Source organism: Leishmania panamensis (genome assembly GCF_000755165.1).
Source record: "Leishmania panamensis strain MHOM/PA/94/PSC-1 chromosome 33 sequence".
Lineage (NCBI taxonomy): Eukaryota > Euglenozoa > Kinetoplastea > Trypanosomatida > Trypanosomatidae > Leishmania > Leishmania panamensis.
This window is the reverse complement of record NC_025880.1, coordinates 1,379,608-1,400,725: the sequence shown is the minus strand read 5'-3', so window position 1 is coordinate 1,400,725 and position 21,118 is coordinate 1,379,608. Positions and strand designations below refer to the sequence as shown.

Sequence of the window (21,118 nt, the reverse complement as noted above, 5' to 3'; positions counted from 1 at the left end):
TGCATCGCCGAGGAGAAGGAACAGCGCTACAATCAAAACACGCCAAGGGGTGCCTGTAAGCAACAGGTGTAGCTATGCCGACGACATTGGTACACTACACTGTGATGATGAGTGCCGAAGGGGTGGAGAGGGGAACCAGTGAAGGGCGTGGGAATCAAAAACACAGAGCCTAAGAGCATTATTCCTGGAGGTGCCTATTCTGCCATAGAACAGTCGTCAAACTACACTCCTCCACCAACCTATCATTCACCCATCGCGTGGTGCGAGGAAACCGTGGAAATGCGGCACAGCAATACCCCCCTCCCCGCCATGGGAACACAGTCTCTGCCTCAAACTCTGTTTTCCCCGCCTCGCAGGTCGCCACTTGGCGCACTCATCAGGGTGGCGTACACTCCCCACACCAGTGGACGGTGGTGGCCGGCAGAGAGACGCCCGAGTCACGCTAGCACTCTGCTCATCGCATGAATGGCACAAGGGTACTCACTGCAGTGGATCTCCCCGACATAACGCCAATTAGAACCTGACCACCGGCATCGGTAGCAATACACCGCTCTCACCTCCCCACATCATAGGGTGCTTGACCCTATCACCCTGAGAAGTGATTCTGCAACGGCACGGGTGGTGAGGAAGGGTGACGGGGGCTGCCAGGCTTTTCCCCACGCACAGGTGCATCCCTCGTAACCATGGGCTACTAGCAAGAACACAAACGAGTAACCGTTTCGATCCTCTTTTCCTTCTTCCTTTACCCTCTTTTTGCCTCCTTGTTCGCGAAACCTTTCATTCACCTACTCGCGTCACCTATCCTGTCACTCTGCTATCCCTCGCTGTATCCCCCTCGTCGCGGCTGCCATACACGCCACGACCTCTTCCTGCGCTGCAATCATCTTAACTGCCCATCCTTGGCGCGGGCGCAACGGCCTTGCGGAGCAACTGTTTTCTCCAGTCTGCAGGCGTGCAGAAAAGATCGAAGGGCGAGTAGGTGGAAGGTGGTGAGATAGGGAGAGTGGGGGCAGAGTCCAGAGGAAGGAGAGGACGAGCGATGCAAGACGGGTGCTGGAGCGAAGAGAGGGAAGCGAGAAGCAAAGAGGTCACAAGAACACAACCAAACTGTACTTGAATCACAGGCACAGACTTTTTCCCTATGCGAAGCTGATGAAGCACAGCGCAAAATTCTTGTGGAATTTTTGCTGTCTTCGCGAATACTTCCGCTCTCGCTGTCGTGAGGTCAGCGAGAGCAGAGGGGGAGAGGAAAAGGCCACTCCTGAGCTGAGGTGTTCTGTCTCGTTCTCTAACCTGTTAAGAGCGACGTCAAGGTGAGTTGAGCGTCGTCAGGCAGAGAAAAATGGCTTCCGTGTTTCGTTCTCACAGAGCCTCCGCTTCTCTTTTGAGTAACTTTTACGAAAGTGCAGGGTCCATCCCTTCCTTCTCAGTCCTATCTCGCCCGGTGGCTCACACGACGGGGGCTGGAGGCGAGTGGGACTGGCTTGCGCTCACTGGCACGATGGTGAGACCAGTTAGCATCTCCCTCAACACAGGACAGATGAAAGAGAGCTGCCTTGGACACCCAAGCCACATGTACGTTGCAGTCGGACTCTACCTAAACTAAAACGCGGAGACTTCTACAGGAGAGCAAAACACTTTCGCAGTGGGAAGGTGAAGTAGAATCTTTCCGCCCTCCACGATGCACTGGCGTTCCGATTGCGCCGGCTGAGTAGCTCAGCCTGGCATGCGCTTTAACTCGGGGTGTATGTGGGTGGGGGAGAGGAGGGGGGAGCGATCAAGCGGCGATTTGCTCCCATCTGTGCATCGTTACAAGCGGCCGTATCACCAGCGACACCGCCTGCTGACCCCGGCATCTTCAGGTAAGCCACCTCGAAGGAAAAGATGCGCGCCACCAGGTGCGTACGAATGCACACAGCGATACTGTCCTCGGGCTCACTTTCGTAGATGGGCTTGCCGTTGGGTCCCTTAGCTTCGCCGCCGATGACCTTAATCTTCAGATGCGTGCCCTTCTCGATGCACGGTTGAAAGCATACCACGGCACGTGTGACAGCGACTGACGCGACTCTGGTCCCGAGCGTGTCCTCCAACTCCATCGACGCGTTCCAAGTCTCCTGCGTTTCCTGAGAAACAAGCACGGCCTGACAGTTCTCCTTATTCAGCACCACAAACAGCGACATAGATGGCGATGTCACCGCTTCGACGTGGCGGGGCGTATTCTTCAAGACGGCCTCGCGCCACTTCTGCAGTTGCATGTATACGCCTGGGAGTAGCTCAGACGGTGTGTGCAGCTGCTGAGGGTGCAGCTGCAGCACGCCGAGTCGGTGGCATACTTCAGTCAGCACCGTGTAGTACCCCGAAGCGGCGACGCGTAGCGTGGAAGAGCAGAAAAGGAGCTGCGTGTATTGACGCTCCAAGTCCCGCGTCGAGATGCTTACACTCGGCAGATCTACACGGCTCAGAATGTCGGAGGCAACAGAAACCTCGTGCGCTGAGTGATCAAAATGCACCCCAAGAAAGTTGTAGTCAGAAGTGAGGACATCACGCCAAGACGTCGTCACGATGGCACCGCACTCGTCGCACGCGGCCCGCAGCGCCGCACTCGCTGCCTGGACATCCTTCGCGGGGCCGCACAGACGGGCGGTGTACACCCACACATCGATGCGCACCGCGTTGGCTGCCGCGTAGGACTGCAGCGTATACGAAGGGTGGCCGCTCAGTGTGGAGACAATGATCTGCACAATTTCCATGGACACAGTGTGGCCGAGTGGCAGTCGCGTCAGGCACCACCGATGATCACGAGCGTCCGTGAAGACAAAACGCTCCTGTAGGTCAGGGGGCAGGAGCACCTGATCAAAGCAACCCGGGATGCTCTGCACAATGCCGCATGACTCATTTACGGCGTCCAGGTACGTGGAGATGTGGTGCAGCGGGATGTGCGACTCATAGCCGCTATCGATGGTGTGCTGGTTGCTGCCTCGTGGCCACGTCAGAAAGCGCCGTCGTGCATTTGTTGTGGCCTTCTCAACCACCGTGAAGGCGAGCACAGTGTCAGGACCTGCACTTTGTTTGCACGGTCGAATCAGTTTGGCCGCCTCCAGCTGCTCAATGTCGCGTGCTGAGAGCAGCGCTGCGACTTCGTTGCGCGGAGGAAGTGGGGTCGGCGCCTCCGCGTGGAGATACTGAAAGAGCTGGTCCAGTCTCTTAGCAACTTTCGACTGCATTCGCTGCTTGACTTTGTCGAGACACAGAGGAGGCGACGCGGCGGCCATCAGGGGTACTTGGCGGTCATCCTCCGTGATGGCCAGGCAGCGTCCAAACCAGACTGACACCCCATCGGGGTCAGCAGGAAGATCGTTCCAGAAGGCCTGCATCAGATCCGCGCTCTTGCCATCACCGTACTTGAGCAGCGCTTCTGTGACCGGCGTCGGCAGGGCCAAACCGGAAGCGGAGGCGCTGGCGTTAGTGTCGTGCACTACAGCAGACGAGGTGACGTCATCGGAGTCGTCAGAATCGGTGTAGACGTACGTCACTTTCTTTGGGACGTAAGGGGTTGGCTCCTTTGCGGCCGATGGCGCGGGTAACAGTGGGGCGGCCGCGGCTACCTTCGGCTTTGTTGCGGATGTTGGATTGACATCCGCTTTCGCAGGCAAACGTGTAGCAAATTTACTGCTTGCGGTAGGTTTGGCCTCGCCGTTCCTTGCAAGGGGTTTGGCAACGACGCCTTTCGTCGACGAAACTGAGGGTGCAGTGTCGACTGCGTGGATGAGACGATAGATCGCTGCCGATGGCACTGATTCCGGTAGAAGGGAGTCACGAATGAGCGAAGGCGCAGCGAATACGTCGGCCGGCTTAGCAGAATCCCCTTTCCACCGTAACGGTTTGTCATTTGCGTGGTTAGCTACGATTTTGCTTGCCGACGGAAGTGAGACCGGGGGTCTCTTGGTGGGACCGCAGGCAGTGGTGTCCTTCAGTAGCTTCGCGCTTAAGACCCCGCTACGGATGTCCGCGGCCTTCTGCAGAGTTTCATTATCACAGTAACCTACTGGATAGAGCATCGTTGTCGATGGTGAGGCTTTGTTCGTGAGCGGTGTCGGCACGCACGGGTAAATCTCCGCGGAGGGCCTTGGAAGCTGCTCTTCTCTTGACTGCGATTCACGAAGCGCTGTTGGTGACCGAGGCGACATTGGCATCAAAGGCTCTGTGTGCAGCGTGGGGATGGTGGGGCGGGTATCGTCACGCTTTGTTTCAGTGGTAGCACATCTGTCCGACCCACGCCACATCCCATCGACCACGCCGCGGGCCTGCTGAACCTTGTATACCTCCTTTAGAAAGGGATGCCGCTCTGCCCGTAGAGCGGCATAGATGGTATCCGTGTTGATGCCTTGCATCTCGGCTGTGAGGTCGAACAGGTGCTGGATTAGCCCCTGCCCGAGATTGATGTTGTCTGTCGAGTTCCACTGAATTACGTGACGCTGCGCACGTGCTAAGCCAGCCCACAAGATCAGGGAACTCAGCAACGACTGCCGGCACTTGGCTGAGTAAGGGTACACCTCAAAAGCTGACTCTAGCTCTCTGCGCAGCTCACAAGTAATCATGCGCGGGTCATCCTGTTCAATGAAGCAAGACCACGTCACGACATGAAAAGCGTCAAACGGTATACTGCTTGAGTGGTTCATTGTTGCAGTACTGCGAAGGTGGCTACACTCGTGCGCGTGTGTGCGTAGGTACTTTTTAGTGAAGTGCGTGTGAGACTTACTGGAGACGAGGAGATGAGCAAACACAGTGTAATAGCCCCCCCTCCTCCAAAAACAATCGACTTCCGTGCTGCTTAGGCACACACACTTCGAAGGTGGACAGAACGCAAAGGATGAAAGCGCGAGGGGGATGCAGAAAGTGGCAGATAAAAAAGAGACGAGGATGCTCAAGGGCGACAGCACTGCCTTGGCCGCTACCCAACTCTTCGCTCCATGTGGAGATTCACAGCGTGCGGAAACCATGTGACGCGCGCGACCGTCAAACGTGAGAGCACACGCCTAAAGAGTGTGCGTAGAGGTGGCGAGTGTCCCCTTTCCAACGCCACACCCGTGAGCACACGCCGTGTCACTGGTTCGTTGTGGATGTGCCTGTACCTACGCCTATGCCTGTATGTCTGTGAGGAGCTGTGTGAAAAGTGCGCATGTTAGAGAAAAGAGAACAAAACTCAACGGAGGAGCGCTAAGCTCACTCTGCTGGCTCCTTGACTGGCGAGGACACCACGCGCAATTCAGGACCCGCTTTGTCCTCACACATGTGTACCGTACAGGTAATACTTATGTAACACCACAACGAGACGTCGGCAGTTGGCCCGAAGATCTACCGCGCACCTTTACGCCCGCTTTGGACTTCCACAAATCACGCACAGGACAGCATCGTCGGCAGGGTTGAGGGAGTGACATGCTTGACAAACCCAACCGGCCGCCATTCCTGTCGGCACGTCGGAGTCTGGCGGAGCGGAGAAGGGCGCTGCGTTAGGCAGCGGCTGCGCTTCGTTGCAGCGCTTACACACCGTGCGCCAAGAGAAGTTGTACATTTTGCACTTTAGGCATTCCCAATCACCAGGTCGGCTCACCAAGAGCCCTTCCTTTGGCGTTGCGGATGAGCTCGGTGTGCGAGGCTCGTGGCACTTGCGGCAGTGCATGTTGCGCGAGAAGTTATGCACGCCACAGGCACAGTACCAGTCGCCCTTCTTGAATGGCTGCTGAGGAACGAAATCGTCAGAGAGCTCAGAAGAGAAATCAGTCATCGCCGCTACTGCCGAACTCGACACCGTTGGCGGGGGGGAAGAGGCCACGGCAACCTTTCCAAAGCGCCTTGCGTGGGTGTCCATTGGCGTCCCTGCTGCACCGCGTGGCTGCAAGAGCGGTCGCATCTCCCGACAGTATGTGCACGCCACGCGTTGGGAGCCGTTAACGGTGTAGCAGGCTGGACATATCCATACACCTTCAACAGAATGCACTTTATCCCTTTCAGTGCTGCTGGAGTGCACCTCTGCAAAGTCGCCATCCTCCAGCTGCACATCGCCGAGAAGCGACAACGGTGAAACAGTTTTTGCGGTAGGAGTGTCGGTGCGCTTCTCGTGGCAGCTGTAGCATTCGGAATGAAAGTCGAAGTTGTGGAGGCCGCATGCGCACTTCCACTTTCCAGGTGCTGAGGCGGTGTAGCACTGCGCTGTCAGACAGACTGGGAGCAGGTAGCGCTCTGCAGCGCCAGTCTTTACGCGCACCAGGCCTCGGAGTTTCAGCATCTCTGCTCGACACCTCAGCCAACACCAGTTTCACTTACGGGTAAGCAAAATAATGGTTGGTCAGGGATGAAAATGTACTTGACACGAAGGTGAAATGTACGGCGGCGGCGACGACTGCACAGTAGGGCTGACCCACACGACAACAAGACACACACACATACACCGCAAAGGCGAAATTCTTCCACCTGTGAAGAAGACATAATACCCACGCATGCGCGATGGTATGGACGGCATATCGACCATGATGGTCTCGCCAAGATAGGCGACCTCAGATGACGGTAGAGAGACACAGAGAGGAAAAAAAAAGCGGTGCAACAGGAAGCGTGTTTGCAGTGATAAAATCCTACGGCGCACAGGTACATCAAGATGGAGGTGGTGCGGTAACAGCGCGATTGTGGTGTCAGAGCTACGGAGTCATCGACAAGCACATCCGTGCAAAGAACATCAAGTTCAGGCAGTCCATTCCACCCACCCACCCACCCCTAAAGATAACTTCTGGACGTAAAATGTCCCACACCGTGGCACAAGTTGCCACCAGGTCGGTGAACTACGACTTTGCAGTCCTCTGCGACTTGTATCGCTCATCGCATTCCGTCGGTTATCGTCTTTTCCCATACGAGAGCCCAATCCTACACGAGAACACTGAGCCAACTTCGCCCTCCCCTAACACACAACACGCACACAAAAGACTGTAAGAGAGACTTATTCTTCCGTGCAGACCGAAAGAGAAGGGAAAGCAGAAGCCCCCCTAAGTGAGCAACAGAAGAAAGTGAAATGAGCAGCCACCATTGTGGTCCTTTACACAACTGACACACACACACACACATACAGCGGGGGTATCTTTGCACGCCTGTCTGCTGTCGGAAGTGCGCCTGCGAAGCAACAGAATAAAAGACACTACGCAGAACGACGGTACTTGTGGAGTTCCACTTCATGCCATAGATCCCACCCACCACCAGTCCCTCAACGAGTCTGTTGAACACATTCACCTCTTCGGTTTAAGCGCCGCTCTCGTCCACCAGTTCCTGTATCTCATTGGACACGCTGCCTACGGTATCGTGAACTGGGGCCGCGTCGGTCGTGGCGACTCCTATCGCTTGAAAGCTTGGCGGCGGTGGCGATACTACAGAAGACTGCGACGCTTCCATCGGCGTGTGCATCGGCTGCGGGAGTATCTCCGCCGCCAGCTGGCCGCGCAGAGGGGTGTGGTCCCGTGCAGAGTCGATGTCGGCGACCACCTTCGCCGGCTCTGACATGGACAGCGGGACGTCAGCCTTGGGTTCCTTTCGGGAGGATAAGTCGGCATAGCGCAGTGATGGGAACAGGTTCGGGTAGGCCGCCGGGTTGGCTAACGCTTGGCTCACGCGAGGAATCGAGGCCACCGATGCCCTCCACTTGGCCACAGCATCCTCGATGAGGTTCGGGCAGTAGGTGCGGGCGTAGAAAGCGGCGTCACCCATCTTGCCGGTCTTTTGCAGCAGTTCTACGCACTCTGCGTGACGTTGGGTGAGGTGGTAGCAGGTGAAGGCCAGGTTGGCTTGTTCGCTTTGCAGACAGCAGTCACCGAGGCGCGAGATGGCCTGCATGTCATTGAGAGACTTGTAGATGAGCAGCAGTCCGCTCCAGTCGTTGCACTTCTCCAGAGACTCGATCGCCATGTCGAAGTAGCCTTGCTCAAGTGCAATGTCGCCCACCTGCTTCCAGTGCGAGGCAACGTTCGCCTTGCTGGCGATCTCGCAAGCCAAGGACAGCTGCTTTAGCTGAACCGCCAGATCGAAGCGGTGCTCGTCATCGGTGGCGATCTCGAGCGCGATCTCCAGCAGCCCCCGCGATTCCACAAACCGCGACAGCTTGTCACGTAGGCTCACATCGATCGTGGGGAGAAGTGCATTGGCGGCATCAAAGTCCTCTCGAACGATGGCGGCCATGTACTCCATGACGTTCACCTCAAAGCGATAGCTCGTAATGTTCTTTTCCTTGTCGATGCAGAAGAAACGATTTTCCTTTGGTAGGTAGCCGAGGAGGTACTGGTTACGGTTCAGCACAGCGATGTTGTTTACCTCGCCACCAATATAGTAGTTGAGACGATGCACCTGATTGATGTATACAAGGCAGTCTCCCACCCACGCCACATCGCGCGCCTTCTCATCCAACTCCTCCACAAGGTCGAAGGAGAAGTCGAGACCATCGTCGCTGGTGGTGGCGTTCTGCTCGAGGTATTGCGCGACAGCGTCCCCATTGAACTTGAGGAGGAAGACACCGCTGCTCGTGACGAGCGCCACGAGCCCACCCGTCGCGTTCCACTCGAGCGTCATCGGAGTCTCGTCGATCTGCCGGATCAGCGCCAGCGTGCCCCAGTCGTAGAACATGATGCTGTTGTTCGTGCGCACTGCCAGCAGTGGTCCACCAAACAGCTTATCGGCCACCGCCGGCAGCGACAGAACGGCACGCCCTTTGAAGCTCTTGAAAATCTTCAGCGTCGTCGAACTCTCCAGCACGGCGTAGGCGCCGCTCTCAGGGCCCCAGACAAATGATATACACTGCCCGTACGACTTGGGACGCAGCGAGAGGGCCGATATGATGGTGTAGTTGTCGTCGCCGAGAACACAAATGAACTGGCCATTTCCAGCGTGAAAAATGGAGCGAGCAGTCGCCTCGACGGCACCCATGTCCTTCGTCGCAACACTCAGCACCTCGCCGTCGGGGGTCTCCGACCCCACGGCCTTGATGTCCATGCGCATGATCTCGTTTCCGGTCACAACGAGGACCCGACCGTTGGCGTCCATAGAGAAGACGGGCTTGTCCACACCCACTTTGTAGGCCCGCACGCCATTGTCAAAGCCGGCAATCAGCATATTTGTGTAGCGCTTCGCGGTCAGCGACCATCCACGTCCCATGTCCGAGTGGCTGCACGAGTACAGCAGGCGAAACGTCTCGGTGGAGAAGGCGGCGATGTGGTCTGACTCGGAGATGGAGTAGATGACCGGCAGGTCCGGGTGGAAAAGCACACTTGCGACGTTTTCGTCGTGGAAGGAGAAGACCTGCAGACACGCTTTGGTCTGGTAGTCCCACAACCGCACTGTCCTGTCGTCGGACCCACTCAACAGGTAGGGCTTGTCGCCACGCGGATAAAACTCGACGCAGTTGACACCATCCTCGTGGCCTTCTAGTTGATAGTTAGGTATCGGCGTGTTGATGCGCCATACCTTGATGGTGCAGTCCATCGAGGCGGAGGCGAACGCGGAAGAGTCCTTCGGGTTAAAGGCAATGGCCATGCAGAAGTGCTGGTGTCCCTCGTAGGTGATCTGTAGCGTCCATCCCTTGCTCCAGTCCCACTGTCGGATAGTCATGTCATCCGCGCACGTGAGCACCAGCGGCAGCTGGTCGTGAACAGCGACACAGCGGATGTAGTCGTCGTGAGCCTGGAATATCTTCGTCCGCTCCATTGTGTGGTAGTTGAACACACGTACGTTCATGTCATCACAGCCGCACACAAAACTCTGCAGGCGAGGAATAAAACGAACGCAGCGCACTGGAAGACCCGTGCCTGTGTCAAAGGAGCGGACGAGCGCCTGCGTCTGGTAGTTGTACAAATTGATGCCGCCAGAATACAAAGCTGCAATGAAGATGGGCTCTTTGGGGTGCATGTCCACCATCTTCACGCGCTGGCTGGGGGCGGTGAACTCCACCGTGGCCATGGTCCCAGCTGACATCTTGGTAGCTCTGCACTGGTTGAGTGTGTCTGTGTGTGTGTGTGTGTAAAACTTGTGTCCCTGCTCTTCTCCACCCCTCTTTGTGTCTCTACGTATGGTGTCTTTGACAGGCGTCACAGCACACGCACGAACAACGGCGTAGGGGGTTCGATCAGTTGGCAGTATGGCAGGCCCCTCCAGAGACAAACGAGAGGGGGCGCTTTTGAGACTCCCGTCTGCTGCTACAGTTAATCTAAATGCGGTGGGCGAGACAGAGGAGAGAAGTGGCAACAACAACAGCAGCGGTGGCGTTTACTAGGGTCCGGTGGACTTTGGCCGTGCGTGTAGAGTGCCCGTTGTTCGCATGGAAACCACGTAGAGGGTCGAAAGGAAAGCGACAATAACAAACGAGAGATCATGAAAGAGCAGAAGAGGGCGAGATTAGAGGCTAAATAGGGGCGCGTCGTTTTTTTTTGTTGTTCAAATTGGGCGGCAGCCGATAATGCTTGATGAGATCGTGCCAATGTCCGCTTAACCCCCCCCCCCCGCGCCCACCCCCAAGCACGGACAGGTAAATACATGCCGACCCAGGGAGACGTACACCGAGGCATGTGTGGGCCTCTTTCTCCCTCCCTGGATACGCGCGTGTACACTATTAAGCCTCACAAAAGCACATGACCCGCTAAAGGGGTAACCTCAGCTGATCGTCGTATTGCTGGCCACTGACGCGCAGTGGGCACACAGCAGATGCATGAGTGCCGTCATTACAGTAGCTTGTCGCTTGCATTGCCCTTTTGCAGTCGTTGCTGCTCTTGAGTTACTTGAGGAAGCCAGTCATCACGTCTGTGCAGAGGCGCCCCAGAAAGGTCAAGAGTCAGCTGCAACCATAATCTCTACGAGCACAACCACACGGTAATCACAGCTGGACAGTGAGACGGCCTTAGTAAAAGGGTAAATGCATGAGAATACCCGAAAGGGCGTTCCAGCACGCCGGTGTGAAAGGGACAAGAGTTACGGATAACTGTCGCGCAGAAGCTTGACGTACACGCAGACGCTTACCACGCTACCGCACGGGGAGTCAGCATCCCACCGCACCTCGACATCACACACATCGCAGTAGTCTAGCACGAGTTCATCCTTGGGCTCACCGATGTGGTCGGTGTTGCACGAGTTGTGCCACTAGACCCATTCGAGACTACAGCTGCTGCGATTAACCAATGCACGTGCACAGCTGACTTTGACACCGTACGAGAACAGGCTGTGCGTCACCGTCTTGCCGTAGGGACAGCCTAAGCGACAAAGGAAAAAATATTGGGCGTGTGAGGAGCGTTAGCGGGGTTTTCCCTCCCGTCCTACTGTGCGTAGAAGCCCATGCGTCGTGCACGCCTTCTTTCATGGCGAACTGAGGAGCGCCTAGCGGGGTGGTGGTAGGGAAGGGAGATCAGATACTTGCAGGACACGTCAAACTAAAACCCCATTAAGACGATTAGTCCAGCGATGCAGGCCGACACCTGGTGCAGTGGTGGAATCCTTCAGTCCGCGTCCGTCATGCACACGCCTCTCGCATGTTCGCCAGGCGACGGCAGAGCCCCACGCAGCCCGGGCCTACCGGGGTCAGACACACGTGCTGGAAGTTCAGTAGAACGAGCTAATTTGACGACGCCGCAGATGCCATGAAGGCCGCCCTATCCGTATGGCCCCGGCCAGCTTCACAGAAAACAAGTCGTGCGCGCCGTAAAAGCCGATCGGCTGCGACGGGCGCAGCGTAATGTGGAGGGTACATGGGGCGAATGCGTTAGTACAGCTCCTCTTCCGCCGCCACTTGCTGGCAACGTCACCACGCCTGTACAACACCGCCGCGGCCGAGATTGCCAGGCGTGTCTAAGTCGGTCTTGGACGTGCCATAAGGTGTTTTACGCAGCACCGATATCAGTGCCGACCATGGCAGCCTGCGCAGTGCTCATGTCTCCAATAACTTCCCACGATTCCCACATCCAACTTTTCTCTTCTCCACGGTACTGATGAGTGACCTCGTAAAGAGACAACATCTGGGGCGAATTCTGTAGAGTCGGTGGGGTGCGATTGATGTCCATGCTGAGCAGCGGCAATGACAGAGACCCAGTGCATCCAGCGACTAGATGGCGGTGAAAAAGAACGAGTGCAGCGAAAGCTCGACTGATGTGACTACGTTGGAATCCCCCTACCCCTTGGCCCCTGCGCGGCCTTGTCCTCGCTGGTGAAGTCTGCAAGAACCTCGGTGAACAGGCTGCGCAGGAAGAAAAGGAGAGGCAGAGAAGGAGCAGCCGCCCCGCACGCATCATAAGCAGCCGTTTCGTATCAACGCTGAAGACACACAATGCAGAGGATGACACGACAATGCCCGTGCGGAGCGCCGTCCTCCCTTCTCGCTCCACGTTTCCTGCTGAGCACGGCGAGACAGCGCAGTGGCCGTGTAAACAGAGAGGGGAGCAGTGAGATGTCCAACACGCTGTAGTATGCGGTATAGCCACTCACATACCGAGAGGAACAGGCCGCGTCCAGCTTCCTAGAAACGAGAAGCGGCGCCATGCGAGCACTCGTCCTGCAGTGCAGAACCGCTTACCGCCATACGGCTACGGAGGCCAACCTTCGTGCTTTGTAGGTTAGACCCTCGAACACAGCACAACACGCGTGCAGTCACGTGAGATGACACAGGCGACCAGAAAGACAACGAAAATCGTATAGGAAGAGAGGGGGAGCGATGCGGCTCACTTTAACGGCTCTCCACATGTCGTTCAGCGACGATCCATTGTGTCAGTCAGTCACGACTTTGCCAGGGGACACACCACGATAAAAAGCGGGCTGGGTAGAAGCGGAAAGGGGAGGGGCAGAGGAAAAGACAAGAGGTGACAGGGTGACGGTGAGGAAGAGAGAACGACAGCGGCAGAGTGACGGTCCAGGGAGGTAAGCAGCGGCACGATAGGCTCAGTTGACTCTCGCCCACCCACGCAACTCAATCAGTCGCGCGCTCTCTCTCTCTCCTATCGAGACACTCTCACAAGTATTGTCCAATCAGCACCATGATACTAACGCCCGCCCAGAAGGCTATCAGCATGACTAGCACGAACCCACACGGCGAGCGTACGCTGTGAATGTTGGACCGCACATCGGTGTAGAAGTGATCCATCAGTAGCTGAAACCCGATGTAGAGCAGAATCCCGGCGCACACCGACTCCAGAATACCCTGCGTTAGAAGATACGAACTGCCCTTGGTGTTAATCACTTGCTTGCACACACACGTGATGCCGACGGCAGTGCCAAAGGGAGCCGAGAGCACAAAGACGGCAACAAATATGTACTCGGTATGCAGGCTCAGAGCCGTATCCACGATCCGGGAGCCGAGTGCAACGCCCTCGAAGAACTGGTGAAACGACAAGGCGCACATCAGTGTGTAAAGCTCCGCATCGGCACACACACCGACGGTGAGGCCGATGAACAGGCTGTGGAGCGAAACGCCAAACTCCAGCAAGACAGCTGACAAGATCTGCAAGCCAACAGGGTCTTCCGAGTCATCGAGTGCAGGGACAGGCGGGTGGAAGTGGCGATCACCAGCTTTATAGCCAGAGAGCAAGTGCTTGCTCTCCTCACTGGTAATGGGGGAGTTGAGAACGGCGCTGCAGTCCTGGACGAAGGCACGCAGGCATGCTTCCAGAGAGTGCATTATTGCAACTGAAATGAGGCAGATGGTGTACGCGAGCGGGTTGGAGAGGTTACGGATGGCACTCGGCAAGCACTCGCTCGTGAGGGACTGATTAGCCGGTTCCAGCATGTGGATAAGCGCCACCCCGAGCACCACGCCGGTAGCGACAGATTTACCGATTGCATAGGCATACTCGGGTATGTGAAAGGTAGAAGCACGCTTGCCGAGAATTGGAAGCACGGTGCCGAAGAGGGAGCAACCGAGTACAACAAATAGGGCGACAACATGCCACGCAATACTGTAGCTTTCGCTTTTCGGTGCTTCGCAACTCGGCGACCAAGGCGTGTCACGGTAGTCCATGGGTGAATCACTTTGTGTGTATACGTGTGCGCATATATGCACACTTGATTATGTTGAGTGCTCCATGAAGTTTGGCTCACAAAACCACGGCGTTGTGACAGTACGTCAGAGAGAGAGAGAGAGAGAGTACGTGCGAAGGGGATAAGGCTAAAATGAGTGTAATACAGGAGGAGAGTGCAGCGCAGATGTACCGCTGACACACAACGCTGCTGCAACAACTACAGATGTCAACATGGGCATCACATAGCGACGGAAAGAAGGTGTCGCAGGATCCCTAACGGCTAGGGGAAAATGGCACCGAAGCACAGCGCAAGTAGAGGATCAGTTGCCAGTTCTAACCCTGATGGGTGATGCAATGCTGATTCGCCGAGCACCGTGATTCGGACGTCCAGCCGCCACGCCACCTCAGTCTACCGCCTTTTGTTGTATGCTGTTTGCTTCACTGTTACGTTGCAGCTAGTACGGCGCTCAGCCGCAACACACACACACACACACAAACACATACATACGTCGATGTACACACAAGTGCCACAGCGAGCACCACGCAAAATCGCGCGCTGGTGCTCTCCAAATGATCAGCAAACAACACGCGCTAACCCACACACGAATTTCATCACGTTAACCAAACACACCACAGCGCCGGGCGTCTACGTCGCCCTCTCCGCCATAGTGGATGTGAGTGGCCTTCGTCGACGGTTACGGCGAAGCGCATAGTCCAGTGCCCCAACAGCAAACGAGGATACGAAAAGAGCCACGGGAGTTAATTGGCAGGAATAACAAAGAAAGAAATGGGCGACACAGGCGAGAGCGCCCCGTACGCCTGCCGTAGTGGTCTTCTACCCCATCTAGTTGCCGCGACACTCATCTAGGGCAGCTTCACAATGAAAACCACCGACTCTCCACGCAAGAAGAGATTTTCGATGGTGCGCTGTTTCTGCTCGGAGCCGTGGCTTTCAGTGATCTCCTGGACGCCTTTCAGCACGAGATTGAAGTGCTTATCAAAGGCGATCACATGTGCCAGCAGTGCCTTGCTGTTGCGGCACTGGATAAAGACTCGCTTGTTCTCCTTCATGGAAGTGTCTAGAAGGCTGAAGGGGCCGTCGGCAACAGTGGTGCGCAGCAGCTCCTTCGTCTTGGTCTCCGTCCTGGCGACCTTTTTAGGCTGTTCCGAGTCCATTCTTGTCGTTGCCTCACCGTTTCTATACGTACGCGTGTGTGTCCTATTCGATGACCTCAGCCACCTTCACTGTCAAGGGAACAAGCGTGCCTGGGTGTGCTTGTTAAGCGGACGTGAGGAAAGACGCGGACGTACACGGCTCAGTCAGTTAAGAAAGGGGCTAGAGTTTCCAGCGCAGAGGAAATCAATGTCCGATAGAGGGGTAGGCGGCAGGCGTCGGTAGCACCAATGTAGGGGTGGTCCAACAGAGGTGAGATGCTCAGAGAAACAGAAATGGAATTCGAGTGGTGAGGCAAGAGAGGAAAGGGGAGTGGGTCGAAGAGGGTCACAGTGCAAAGATGCACATGCACCTCTCTGTACAGCTCAGGAGAGTGTGCAGAGGAAGGGTTCCAGTGGAGTGGGTCGTAGTGAAAGTGCCAGAGAAGACGTGTGGAGGGTCAATCACAGGCAGCATCGATGATGCCGTCACGTGGGTGCGCTACATCTTCTTTCTCTTGTAAACTTCGCCTATAGGGGGTTGACGCCCTTGTCCAAGTTGATTTTCATTCTAAAAGGCAATTGGCGCACGAACGCCAGCAAGAAAAGCATGTGTGTTTGGCGCTGAAGTCCTACTCAGCAAAGAACAGCGATGATGGAGAGAAAGCAGGGGCGATCAAACAGGGGTGCGGGCTAGTTAGAGGCGTGACAGTGTCTGCGAGCAAAAGTGTAAGTGCTGATGGAGGGGGGGGGGGGGCGGATATGGGATTCAGTAAGTTATGCGCGCACGCGAGAGTAGGTGTATATGCACCCGCCCGCTGTTTTGCCGCCGTGAAAGAGAAACGAGAACGACAGCGCCCTGAGTGGGAAAGAGCGCAATTATGGCAAAGAAGCAACACAAACACAAACGAAGCGAGAAAGTGACAACCCCGCCACAGCGTGACAGAAGGGGTGGAAAAGAGTTTCTTCCCACGCATGACGGCTGCTGCGGGCAAGACGTCACGGCTGCGGTGTCTCGTACTGGTATGCTTCGCCCGTGTTGGGGTCAACATAGACGTTGCCGGTACCGGCAGCGTCGTACTCCTGCTCCGCTGCCTCATCATTGTTCTCTCCCGCCTGTGTGGCATATTGGTAGGTTTCACCGGTTGTCTGGTCGACGTACTCATAAGTCTCTCCCGTCTCCGGACCTCCGTACTGGTACCCACTTGCATCAGCATCAGCGTCCGCCGTTGTGTATTGGTATGCTTCCACGGTGTTCGGGTCTAGATTGGTTTGGTAGCCGTCATTGGGTGCGGCGTCTTCAGCATCCTCTGCAGCGTGGAATTCGGATGTCTGCCTCTGTTCCTGATCTGCTGTAGTGGCATCGGTTGTGTACTGATACATCTCCCCCCTCTTGGGGTCAGCGTAGGTCTCGTAGATCGCGTTGTCGCCCGTGGTACTGCTAGGCTGCTGCGACGCTTGTGGTGCCGCTGCCGCCGCCGTAGCCACAGCCCCGCCTGCACTGTATGCGCCATCGTCCACGTACTGGTACGTCTCAGCAGTGTTCGGGTCGACGTAGGTCTGAGGCGTTCCCGCCTCGGCCTGTGCAGCGATGTTGGCATCGTAGTAACTACCGTTCGCATCCATAGCCCACTCCGGTGTCGTGTTGCTGATACCGGCGGCAGATGTGTCGAAACCAGGCGGCGGCCCGTTCTCTGCGCCCTGCGCATCGCCCGAGGTCATGTACCTCTGCATGTTGTGCATCTCATCATCCATGATGCGGCGGCGCTCTTGCTTCTTGGCCCGTTGCCGTCCTCGGTACCACATGTAGCGGAACAGAATGGCGCAGACAGGAAGTATCGCAATGAGGACCAAGGCCCAGTAGCTAAAGCTAGGGGGACACTCCAGCTTCACACGGGTGATGGTGTGGCTTCGGTTGCTCTCGCTCGTGGAGAAGAGCACCGCATGCATGCCGCGATTTCGCAGCTCCACAGCCTTGGCCGTTATCCTCAACGCGGGATTGCCCACGGGCGGACCCACTCTCTGCGGCGAGCCTAAAAAAGAAGCGCGCACATCGGCGACGTAGGCCAGAACCGCCTCCAACGCATTTGGTAAGCCTGTCATTTTCACGACGGTGTATTGTGACGTTATTGACGGCGCATGAACATCTATGCTCATGCTGCACACCATCGTGGAAGTGGGGCCGCATAGATACGCAGAGAAGTACGCCTTTACGTCAGATGACGGTGAGAGAATGTAGACTGTCGTCACAGGGACCTCTGCGGCTGCGCAGGCGGGAAGGTAGAAATACGTATTCGAGGTGCGGCACGGCACAGTATAGACGCCAGCAGAAACATCAAGACTGGTGAGCGGGGTGCCGAGAACTGTGGCGCAGGCCGACGTCAGACGTGTCAGGACCGTCGAGATGGCCATGCTGTTGCTGTCTGCCCACTGCGAGAGTTGATAGTACGTGAAGTTGCCTGCAAAAGCGGTCAAAGTAACGACGCTCAGCTGGAGGGCGAGCGTGGTGTTCGAGACCCGTACGAGAAACGCGTAACAGTGGCTGACACCGACTGTAAAACTACTACACACCGTGTTGTTCACTGTGGGTGTAAGTACGGCCAGTGCGGCAGTGGTCGCTGGCCATTTGGGTCCCCCGTCAGCTTCGCTTAGGGTAATATTCAACACGTGTGAAGTAAGCGCCGTCGCAACGGTGGAGCTCGCAACCGTCAGCTCGCCGGAGCAAGCACCGAGTACAATTAGCAAAACAAGGGCTACCGCTGAGAGCGGCGTCACGCGGCTCCGCATGCCCGCGGGGCGGTGTGTAGCATATCGCATTAGGAATGCACAAAGGAGATAGAGTGCTATCGCTGCGCTTGAGAAAGGCGGTGCGAGTAAGTGGGAAGGTGTCGCCACCCCAGTGGTTTAGGGGAAGACAAATAAGACAGCCAAAGGGGTAGAAATAAGAACGACGGAGAGGGATAGTGGAGAGAGAAGCGCTGCTCTGCTTGTGTATGGGCATACCAATGTAAGCGAGTGTAAAACACCAGCGCAGAGGAAGAAGCAAGTCATGCATTCATGCCTCATCACACGCCTCTCCTACACCGCGGAGAGTCGCACTCCTGACGTGTTGCCAACAGTGACGGAGGCTTGACGCCGCCCCGGCTACACCTACTCTTCACTTAGCCATAGCAACCCAAACGCCACCGCTCAACTCATGTGTTATGGCACAGAACCGACGGCAATGAATGCGACAGGCAGGGGTGGACAAAGTGAAGTGCGGGTGGGTGAAGAAGTGAGCGAAGAGAACGATCCAGCAAGACGCTGCTCAGCATAGAGGGAGTCCTTTGAGGGAGCGCCAAGAGAAGAATGTCAGTCTGTTTCGCAACTTGTGTACGGCTCAAGGGCCAACATCATTGCAGAGAGAGAGAGAGAAGACAGCGATACACGTGTCGTCACGCATAGAGGAACGCAGGATGAGCAGGAACGGTGCCACTGCACATAGGTGAGAGAACGGTGACAAAACGAAAAGACCCGCCATCCATGTTCATCAGAACGGCGGCTATGATACATCATTCCACATCCCTCCAACATTTCATCTGTCATACGTCAGCAGCGCAGAGACTTTGAGAGGAGGGACAAAGAGAACAAGGGGAAGGTAAGGCCTATTGCCAGGGGTAGTCGGCGTAGTAACTGCAAAACTGGTGTTCGCCGATTTGTTTGGGACTCGGGCACCAGGGCGAGAGTCGTAGGAATGAAGGGATACCGACGCCGCGCCAGACGCCATTCTAGTCGTCTCCACAGCGACCTCACTGCAGACTCGAAGCCCTCTCGTACGGCAGCGCCGGAAGCAAGGCGACATGGCGGCGTGTTAGCTGCTCCGAGACATAGGCGGCATAGGCACCCTGCGTCGGTGTCATCCCAATGGCGACAACACTTCCGTCGGCGCTTGGTGAGAGAGCTGGGTTTGCTTGCAGGGTCTCACGCTGCGCCGCTGTGGGGTTCCCAAGTGGTTTTACATGTTCTTTCTGTGTTGCAGAGCCAAGAATGACGCCGTGCACACCGCTGCCGTGCGAGGTGCCCACGACTCGGACGATCTGTTGCGGCGTTGAAGCGCCACGCGGATGAGGGGGGGCCCCTTCCTGCCGGGATGGCGGCGCCAGCGCCGGAAAGGCGGGGTTGGCTCTTAGCGCCGGTAGAATTTCACCAAGCAGTGCCTCTGGGGCTACTACTGTGGAACGAGTTTGCACAGTCGCCTGTGAAGCCTCCTTGAGACTCGATGGCGCTGCAGCGATTGTCGAGTGCGGTAGGGCGACAATGATAGAGCGTAGAAGTGCACGAAACTCGGCACGCTCTGCATCAGCGAAGGCGCACCGTTCCTCTAGCTCAGCACACCGTGCCACCAGGCGCGACTCCAAGTCTGTCAGTGACGCGTTGTCGGCCTTTGCCGGCATCAGTAGTGCGTCCGCCTTGCATCGCATCAGCGACGTGAATTCGTCTCGCTTCACCGCACACTCATCCATGTCTTTGAGTCGCTTCTTCAAGGACCGAACGGTCTCCTGCAGCTCTGCGACAACACCAGTCGACTGCGCACCGACTAAGTCAGCGGTACCCTTCCTGCCTCTCTGCAGTCGATCTTCGAGGTGGGCCACCGTATCGTGGAAGTCCCTGGATTGCTGGTCCACGACGGATGTGAGGCGCTCCGTGAGGTCGCGCAGCAGGATCTGCCGAAGAGACAGGAGGAGAGGGGAACGGGAAATAATCGCTTCGATCGTGTGCCCGTCAACTGTGGACTCTGTGGGCGCGCCCATGACCAATGACACATCACCGTCGCTAGCTTCACTGGCGCAGTCGTTCTGTGTCAATCCCAACATAGGAAGCCACGAGGTAATGTTCCGCAACGCAGCTGATTGCTGTGTTGTTTGATCCCGCAGCTGCGCCACCTCCTGCTGCAGACCAGTGCTCCCCGTTGGGCGCGTGGATAGGGCTCCTGTCGCGGACTCAAGCAGCGTTCGAAGGGCTTCGTTCTCGGCTAGAAGACGACGTGCCACGGCCACCATTCCCAGTAGGTTCTCTGTTGAGCTGCCCTCGGTGGTGGTGGTGGCAGTAACGAAACGATTAAGCAGCCTCTGGACATCATCCTCGGCTGTGACACCACTCGCCTCAGTGGGATGCACTGCAAGTGTAGCCGCCATCTCTTGCCTGTGATACGATAGTAAAAAGCGCTGAATAGCATCTACGTCACCGGTGACAGAGCGAACACTCGCTGCGCACGTCTCGACTCGAGCACGGATACATTTCAGATCAGTTTCCCACTCATTTGCCAAGTTGTTTAGGCGACCCTCAAGCACCGACGTATCCAGACGGATAAGCACCTCGCTATCGCTGACGCCACTGCGGCTGAGCATTCTGCTGTTCCAGGTGAATCAAGAGAGGCGTAAAAAGAGAAGCAGCGGTCTACGTGCTTTGAATGCCGAGGAAATAGTGAGACGGAGAGAGGAGAAAGGGAAAGCGAGAAGAGTATCCCCCGAGGAGTTGCTGCAGGTGGGGGAGGGGGGGGGGCACTGCAAGATTTGTGTGCCCGTCCATTCACCACCACAGAAAAGGCCAGCAAAGTGGGCAGCGTTGACGAGTGCATCCAGAGTCCATTCCTTCACCTTACCGCCCGCTCGCCATCGCTTCCTGTCCCTGTAGTCTGAAGAAGAGTCTAGGTGACAAGGGCAGTAACGGTGATGGAGAGAAATCGAGCTGTTAATGGCCACAGAGATTATTAGAATCGCCGGTGGCCTGACTGTAACCGTAGGGCTCCGCCAGTGTACGTCTTTATTTGTGCGCTTTTCGCAAATGCAAGCGAGCCTCGACTCATTCCGCACGGACGTTACGTTATCAGCGAATGGGGCCCGGTGAGGCGAGAAGTGTTGAAAAAGCGACGTCACACCCGACAGCATTCGAGTCTGTAGGACACGAGC

General features: G+C 56.4%; 7 protein-coding genes across 7 annotated transcripts, besides 1 other annotated feature; all 7 read right to left on the bottom strand.

The window, feature by feature from the left end:
- Window positions 1-190: 190 nt before the first annotated feature.
- Window positions 191-666: a repeat region.
- A 1,067-nt stretch (window positions 667-1,733) lies between these two features.
- On the bottom strand, window positions 1,734-4,679 carry LPMP_333340 (hypothetical protein; the record flags this gene model as incomplete). The annotated part of the gene is made up of 1 exon (XM_010704120.1): window positions 1,734-4,679. One exon carries the CDS (start codon window positions 4,677-4,679, stop codon window positions 1,734-1,736), a length of 2,946 nt encoding a protein of 981 aa, XP_010702422.1.
- Window positions 4,680-5,368: 689 nt separating this feature from the next.
- LPMP_333330 (hypothetical protein) lies at window positions 5,369-6,286 on the bottom strand (the record flags this gene model as incomplete). Its single annotated transcript, XM_010704119.1, has 1 exon — window positions 5,369-6,286. One exon carries the CDS (start codon window positions 6,284-6,286, stop codon window positions 5,369-5,371), a length of 918 nt encoding a protein of 305 aa, XP_010702421.1.
- Window positions 6,287-7,284: 998 nt separating this feature from the next.
- On the bottom strand, window positions 7,285-9,999 carry LPMP_333320 (beta prime cop protein, putative; the record flags this gene model as incomplete). Its single annotated transcript, XM_010704118.1, has 1 exon — window positions 7,285-9,999. The coding sequence occupies one exon, from the start codon at window positions 9,997-9,999 to the stop codon at window positions 7,285-7,287; it is 2,715 nt and encodes a 904-aa protein (XP_010702420.1).
- Window positions 10,000-13,012: 3,013 nt separating this feature from the next.
- On the bottom strand, window positions 13,013-14,017 carry LPMP_333310 (cation transporter, putative; the record flags this gene model as incomplete). Its single annotated transcript, XM_010704117.1, has 1 exon — window positions 13,013-14,017. One exon carries the CDS (start codon window positions 14,015-14,017, stop codon window positions 13,013-13,015), a length of 1,005 nt encoding a protein of 334 aa, XP_010702419.1.
- Window positions 14,018-14,882: 865 nt separating this feature from the next.
- On the bottom strand, window positions 14,883-15,194 carry LPMP_333300 (small nuclear ribonucleoprotein SmD2; the record flags this gene model as incomplete). The annotated part of the gene is made up of 1 exon (XM_010704116.1): window positions 14,883-15,194. One exon carries the CDS (start codon window positions 15,192-15,194, stop codon window positions 14,883-14,885), a length of 312 nt encoding a protein of 103 aa, XP_010702418.1.
- Window positions 15,195-16,169: 975 nt separating this feature from the next.
- Window positions 16,170-17,987, bottom strand: LPMP_333290 (hypothetical protein; the record flags this gene model as incomplete). Its single annotated transcript, XM_010704115.1, has 1 exon — window positions 16,170-17,987. The coding sequence occupies one exon, from the start codon at window positions 17,985-17,987 to the stop codon at window positions 16,170-16,172; it is 1,818 nt and encodes a 605-aa protein (XP_010702417.1).
- Window positions 17,988-18,958: 971 nt separating this feature from the next.
- On the bottom strand, window positions 18,959-20,557 carry LPMP_333280 (hypothetical protein; the record flags this gene model as incomplete). The annotated part of the gene is made up of 1 exon (XM_010704114.1): window positions 18,959-20,557. The coding sequence occupies one exon, from the start codon at window positions 20,555-20,557 to the stop codon at window positions 18,959-18,961; it is 1,599 nt and encodes a 532-aa protein (XP_010702416.1).
- Window positions 20,558-21,118: the final 561 nt, after the last annotated feature.